General features: G+C 40.0%; 1 protein-coding gene across 1 annotated transcript; it reads left to right on the top strand.

Moving 5' to 3' along the window:
• The first annotated feature begins 2,430 nt into the window (after positions 1 to 2,430).
• Positions 2,431 to 5,146, top strand: LOC137963183 (uncharacterized). Its single transcript, XM_068810354.1, has 9 exons — positions 2,431 to 2,574; positions 2,690 to 2,989; positions 3,062 to 3,153; positions 3,272 to 3,374; positions 3,644 to 3,823; positions 3,913 to 4,125; positions 4,237 to 4,491; positions 4,885 to 5,031; positions 5,126 to 5,146. Exons 1-9 carry the CDS (start codon positions 2,431 to 2,433, stop codon positions 5,144 to 5,146), a joined length of 1,455 nt encoding a protein of 484 aa, XP_068666455.1.
• Positions 5,147 to 7,101: the final 1,955 nt, after the last annotated feature.

Genomic DNA, 7,101 nt, shown 5'->3' on the forward strand with positions numbered 1-7,101 from the left:
GGGGGACCCTTCCACCAGGGTGGAGGCACAATATCTAGGTACACTAAACTCGAATTTCCCACTTATAATGGGTCAGAAGACCCTTTGGTATGGCTATATCACTGCAAAATTTTTTTTTGCCCATCAACGAGTACCAGTGTATGATAAAGTGGGGATGGCTGTTTTCCACTTACTGGGAGAAGCACAACTCTGGTATCAACAAGTTGAGGCGGATAGACCAGTTGTGGAGTAGGAAGAATTTATGAATTTATGCTCTCTTCATTTTGGTCCTCCGGTGTACAGCAATCCTTTGGGTGATTTGGTTCTGTTACGACAAACTGGTTCTGTGGAGCAATACCAAAAACTGTTCCAGGAAAATTTAGCATGAGCAAACAGTATGGTACAAGTGGACCAGCAAGTGCATTATTTACAACAGGCCTGATGGAGGCTTTAAAGCTTGAGGTGGAGCTCTAAGCACCGATTACATTATCACATGCGATGAATGTAGCCTGTGCTTTAGAACTGTGATAGAAGGCCCTGCACAGATGACCCACATGGTTAGGGGAGAGGAGCACTTCCACCACCTGGCATATCAGACGTAGTTATCCTCAGGGGGTTCGGACCACAACACCTCCTCCTAGACACACTCCGAGCACCACTTTACTAGGGGATACGAAATCGAGCAGTCATCCACCTCAGTACATAAAAAAATTGACAAGTGCTGCGATGATGGAGAGGCGGTCCAAAAATCTGTGTTACAAGTATGATGAACCATATTGGGTTGGTCATCAGTGCAAAAGATTGTTTTTAATTGATATGGTTGAAGATGATGATATCGAGGTGACAAAGGATATGATAGAGGAAGCACCACCGAAAATTTCCTTGCATGCAATTATTAGGCAAAAGTCGCCCAAAACCATGCAAGTTAGAGCTCAGATCTTCGATCGGGATCTCATGGGCCTAGTGAACTCGGGGAGCACCCAAAATTTTCTTAGTTTGACTGCAGCCCAACACATGCAGTTACAAATTCTTCCCCATCCGACAACCACAGTCTCAGTGGCCAATGGGGAGGAGGTTCCTAGCTACAGAATCAGCAAGGCGGTAAATTTTACTATTGGCATTACTTTGTTTCATGCTGAGTTTTTTGTTATTCCTCTGGCTGGTTTTCATATGGTGTTGGGAATCAAATGGTTACAAATATTGGGACCCATTTTGTGGGACTTTTCTGCATTGACAATGAGTTTTGTCCTACGTGGTAGCCAAGTGCTCCTACAAGGAAGTCAAACAGAAACACAACAACACATTCATTCTCTGATTGCCCCAGATAATTCAACAGGCAGGATTGATGGTCTTATTGATGAGTTCTCCGACCTTTTCTGTGAGCCTGCAGGGTTCCCCCCGCTCAGACAGTGTGATCACTGTATATGTTTGAAACCAGGGTCAGATATGGTAGTTGTTCATCCATATCTGTACCCTCACCTCCAGAAAGTTGAGATTGAAAGATAGCCTCAGGCGATGCTACAACAGGGCCTTATTCACAGCAGTAGGTCCCCCTTCTCTTCACCAGTTCTGCTCATGAAGAAACTTGATGGGACTTGGCGCTTTTGTGTTGTTTATCATGAGTTGAACTCGCTGACAGTGAAAGACAATTTTCCCATTCTAGTGGTGGAGGAGCTCCTCGATGAGCTACATGGATCATGGGTCTTCACAAATTTAGACTTACTGTCTGGGTATCATCAGATTCGCATGCATCCAGCAGATATTAAAAAGATGACATTCCGAACACATCACGTCCACTTTGAATTTGTGGTCATGCCTTTTGGGCTATCAAATGCTCCTTCTACTTTCCAGGCGCTGATGAATGAGGTATTTAGCTCTTACCTTCGGAAATTCATACTTGTTTTTTTATGATATACTCATATATAGAAAATCTTGAGATGACCACTTAGCACATTTGAGAATTGTATTTGATTTATTGCGAGCACACTAATTATATTTGAAGAAGTTCAAATGCTCCTTTGGGGCATCTCATGTTGCTTACCTGGGCCACATTATTTCCCATGAGGGGGTCACTGTTGATCCCGAGAAGATTCAAGCCATTAGTGAGTAGCCACAACCTCAGTCTTGCTCAACAATACGCGAATTCTTTGGTCTGGCAGGCTATTACTGGAAATTTATTTAGAGTTTTGGTCCGTTGGCAGCACCTTTGACTAACCTTCTTAAAAATAATTCCTTTCAATGGAACGAGGAGGCTTCCATGGCATTTGACGCACTCAAGAATGCTCTTGCATCTACACCAGTGCTACAGCTTCCAAAATTTGATGACTTGTTTGTGATAGAATGTGATGCTTCTGGTGGGGGCACTGGGGCCATGTTGCATCAAAACTCCTACCCCATTGCTTATTTCAGTCAATAGTTGGCCTCTCGTTATAAAAAATTGGCTGCATATAAATGCGAGCTGATCGGGTTGGCCAAGGAGGTCCAACACTAGTGGTCGTATTTATGGGGATGTACTTTTCTCATCCGCAGATCATTATAGTCTCAAGTTCTTACTTGAGCAGTGTCTCACAACATCACCACAGCAACATTGGATTAGTAAGTTGATGGGCTTTGATTTCTTAGTGGAGTATCATGCGGACGATTAAACAAGGCGGTGGATGCCTTGTCTAGATGTTTTAAACATCAGCAGCTCGTCTATGCCATCAGCTAGCCGCGTTTTCTCATTCTAGACATGGTCTGTGATGCGCATTCCACACTTCCAGCACTACAGGAGCTGCACCGCAAAATTTCCAATGGGGAGATGGATTCTAAGTGGTCCATTCAGGATTCACTAATTTGCTATAAGCAGCAGATTTACCTTCTAACCACGTCCAAGTTGATTCCAGCCATTCTCTCAGCTTATCATGATTCTACCCATGAGGGGTTACAGAAGACATTGTGGCGTATTCGGGCGGATTTCTATTGGCCAGCTATGAAGTCTTCCATTACTACATATGTCTCCGATTGTCAGGTATGTCAAAGGAACAAATCAAATCATTTGAGTCCTGTAGGTATTCTCCAGCCTCTCGTTCTCCCTACTCAGGTATGGGTAGATATTTCAATGGACTTCGTGGAGGGTCTGCCCCTCTCAGCCGGGAAGTCTGTTATGTTTGTGGTGGTTGATCACTTCTCCAGGTATGGTCATTTTATCCCGATGGCTCACCCCTACACGACAGCTCACATGGCTCACACCTTCTTGGAGCATATTGTACGCTTACATGGCTTCCTGAATCTATTGTGAGTGACTGGGAAGCGGTTTTCACGAGTACTTTCTGGAGGAAACTGTTTCGACTGAGTGGAACGCAACTGAAATTTTCCTCCGCATATCACCCTCAGACAACTCTTTTATGCGGATCGTTATTATCAGTAGCTCTTTTAGTCATTACACTTAGATAAAAACATAGATATTTTTGATAAAAGTAAAAATTTACTAATTGGATAATTTTATTTTGATGGGATACAATACTTAAATGAAAAAGGAAGTGTTTTACAAAGCACCTACTTTCTTTTATTTAGAAATTATCACAAGTATCAATTTACTCGACGGTTGGATCATTGGAGTTATCGTGTTATTAGTCTAGGATTTACTTTTTTAACCATAGGTATTCTTTCGGGAGCAGTATAGGCTAATGAGGCATGGGGATCTTATTGGAATTGGGACCCTAAGGAAACTTGGGCATTTATTACTTGGACCATATTAGCAATTTATTTACATACTAGAACGGCTCAAAGTTTGCAAGGTGTGAATTCCGCAATTGTGGCCAAACCGTGGTGGTTAATCGGACCATCGAGATGTATCTCCGGTGTTTAGTGGGAGATCAACCGAAATAGTGGGTTCAATGGCTACCCTGGGCAGAATACTGTTATAACACTTCATTCCACTTGGCCTTGCAGTCCTTTCCTTTCTGGGTTCTTTATGGGAGGGACCCCCCGAGGCTTCTCTCTTATACCAGAGGCACCACCCGTGTGGATGCCATTGATGAGGCACTCATAGATCGAGATCAGGTGTTGAAGACGTTTACAGACCGGCTACAAAAGGCTCAAGACCGGATGACTATGACTTACAACAAGGGCCACCGGGATGTCTCATATGTGTTTTGGGACTATGTGTGGCTACGTCTCTAGCAGTACCGATAGCACTCTCTCGTCGGGCCAGCACGCCATAAGCTATCCCCCAAGTACTTTGGGCCCTTTGCCATTATTTGATGCGTCGGGCAGGTGGCGTATCAATTAAAATTGTCGGACATAGTGAAGCTGCATGATGTGTTTCATGTCTCACTATTGAAACCTCACAAGGGGCCAGCCCCTTCTTCTCCACCGTTCCTTCCTCCAGTGGACAATGGCCATGTCATTCTGACACCCTACGTGGTGTTACGGGAGCATGTGATGAATGACCAGTGGGACATCCTCATGCAGTGGACTGCTACAGACCCCGAGGCAGCGACATGGGAGCTGTTAGAGACCTTCAAACAGGTCTATCCAGCTTACAAGCTTGAGGACAAGCTCTTTCTCCAAGGGGAGGCAGATGTTATAGACTCAATAGCACACTGAGTCACTCAGAGGAGGAGACAATGACTCACCAAGTCACCTAATTTTAATTTTATTACTTATGTTGCTTTTAATTTCGAATTTGATTGATTATGTAATTAGACTTGAAGGTAGGGGTATAGTTGGGATTTATAAACCCAACCCTAACCTATCTTGGCGTGAATGACCCTATTTAAAGGGTAGGGAATAAGAAATAAGGTAAGTTCGGATTTAGAGTAAAATAGAGTAATTAGGTTCTTGCTAGGTTCCCTATCCTAGGGTTCTTGGCGTGAACTATCCTTGGTGGTTTGCTGCATCAATTGGGGAGTCTTTGAGGAGATGCTGGAAGGAAAAGGAAGAGGAATCAGCCTTCTCTTCCAAGCTTCAATAATTATCCATCTCTTCCATGAACCAGCAGTGAGGGAAGGAAGTTTTGCGCGAGCCTTAGCATCAAGAAAGGGGTTTTCGAGTTGCCGATTGAAGGAGGTCTTCAAGAGATATTTTTATCTATCTTTTCCGAGTTTAGAAGAGCTATAGACTGCCTTCTTTACATACATCATTGGTAGTTCCATGAATTCAGAAACCCTACTCATTGACGTGAGGTATAAAGTAGGGTTTATAATTGGATCCTTAAACAGTTTCTTGATTGAATGGGTGCATCTATAATTGAGAAAAGGAAACTCCTTTTCAATTATAACGTGTGAGAGAAGTAAAAGATAGTTTCTTTTCACAAAAATGTGTTAAGAAACCCTCTAACAGTGCTGGATCCTTATTTGACTCGCCGAGTTACTAGATCCATGGCTAGGGACCATAACAGATAAATCAATTTACAATCATCTATGAACGTTAGGTCAACTTTTTGTAAATGGGCAAAATAATGGCTTGTTTGACTCGGGTAAATATCCCACTGTACGTTCACTTGAGAATTTAATGTTGTTCTCGTTAAAAGGTCTGGATCCATAGGTTATTTGTATCTTTAACATGTTTCAAGCATGCATATCCATTTTTTAAAACATGTGTAGAAAAATCTCATTCTTATAAACTTCCGAGCAAATAGGGTTGAGCTAGTGGAATTTCCCAAACTTGGATAACAAAACTTTTGTGACAATTTGTGGTGTGTGAATAAATTTTCTTTACTTACATTTGTTTATTTCTTTAAATTCTTCCCATAAATAAATTCTAAAATTTTCATTTTGTTGTGATTTAATTGCCTTTTATCTCTTTTTTTTTTGTTTACGAGATGAAGAGAAAGTGAAAAATCAGGTTTTGATTTAAGAAAAGAATATATCTCAAATGGAAATGCACAATGCACAAATGTAGAGAGAGATAATTCCAAAAGTGTCTGTAATTTTTTGGGATTGTAAACTCTTTTTAGTTTTTATATATCAGGTTCAACAATCGTCAAGAAAAGGGTGCGTGGGAATATTTAACTGAGTATTGAATCCCAATCCATAAGTCATTCCTTACAAAAATATAGCCCATTTTGCATGTTAAATCACGTTACAATCATCTAGGATCTTTAGTTTAGCTTTTTGTAAATGGGTAAAATAATGGCTTGTTTCACTCGGGTAAATATCCCACCGCACGTTCACTTGAGAATTTAATGTTATTCTCTTTAAAATGTTTGGATCCATAGGTCTTTTGCATCTTTAACATGTCTGAAGCACTCATATCCATTTTTTAAAACATGTGTAGAAAAATCTCTTTCTTATAAAATTTTGAGCTATTAGGGTTGAACTAGTGGAATTTCCCAAACATGGAAAACAAAACTTATGAGTTCATTTGTGGTGAGTGAATAAATTTTCTTTACTTACTTTTGTTTATTGCTTTAAATTATTTCCATACATCAACTCTAAAATTTTCATTTTGTTGTGATCTATTTGCCTTTTATCTCTTTTTTTTGCTTACAAGATGAAGGGAAAAACAAAATTCAACTTTTGATTTAAGAAAAAAGTATACATCTAAAATAGAAATGCACAATGCACAAATGTAGAGAGAGATACTCCTAAAAAATGTCTATAATTTTTATGGATTGTAAACACTTTTTAGTTTTTTCTATCAGGTTCTTCAATCGTCAAAAAAAGGGGGAGGCGGGGGATTTTTAACAGAGTGTTGACCCCCAATCCATAAGTCATTCATGACAAAAATAAAGCCCGTTACGCATGATAAATCAATTTAAAATCATCTATGATTGTTAGGTCTGCTTTTTTTAAATGGGCAAAATAATGGCTTGATTGACACGGGTAAATATCCCACCGCACGTTCACTTGAGAATTTAATGTTATTCTCTTTAAAATTTCTGGATTCATAGGTCATTTGAATATTTAACATGTTTCAAGCATGCATATCCATTTTTTAAAACATGTGTAGCCAAATCTCTTTCTGATAAAATTCTGAGCTATTAGGGTTGAACTAGTGGAATTTCCCAAACTTGGATAACAAAACTTTTTTATTCATTTGTGGTGTGTGAATAAATTTTCTTTTCTTAAATTTGTTTTTTGCTTTAAATTCTTTCCTTACATAAAATCTTAAATTTTATTTTTGTGTTGATCTGTT

This window comes from Aristolochia californica, unplaced genomic scaffold (genome assembly GCF_029961685.1).
Source record: "Aristolochia californica isolate CCGP_79_NKW_82.1479 unplaced genomic scaffold, dmAriCali1.0.hap1 SCAF_4, whole genome shotgun sequence".
In the NCBI taxonomy this organism is placed as follows: Eukaryota; Viridiplantae; Streptophyta; class Magnoliopsida; order Piperales; family Aristolochiaceae; genus Aristolochia; species Aristolochia californica.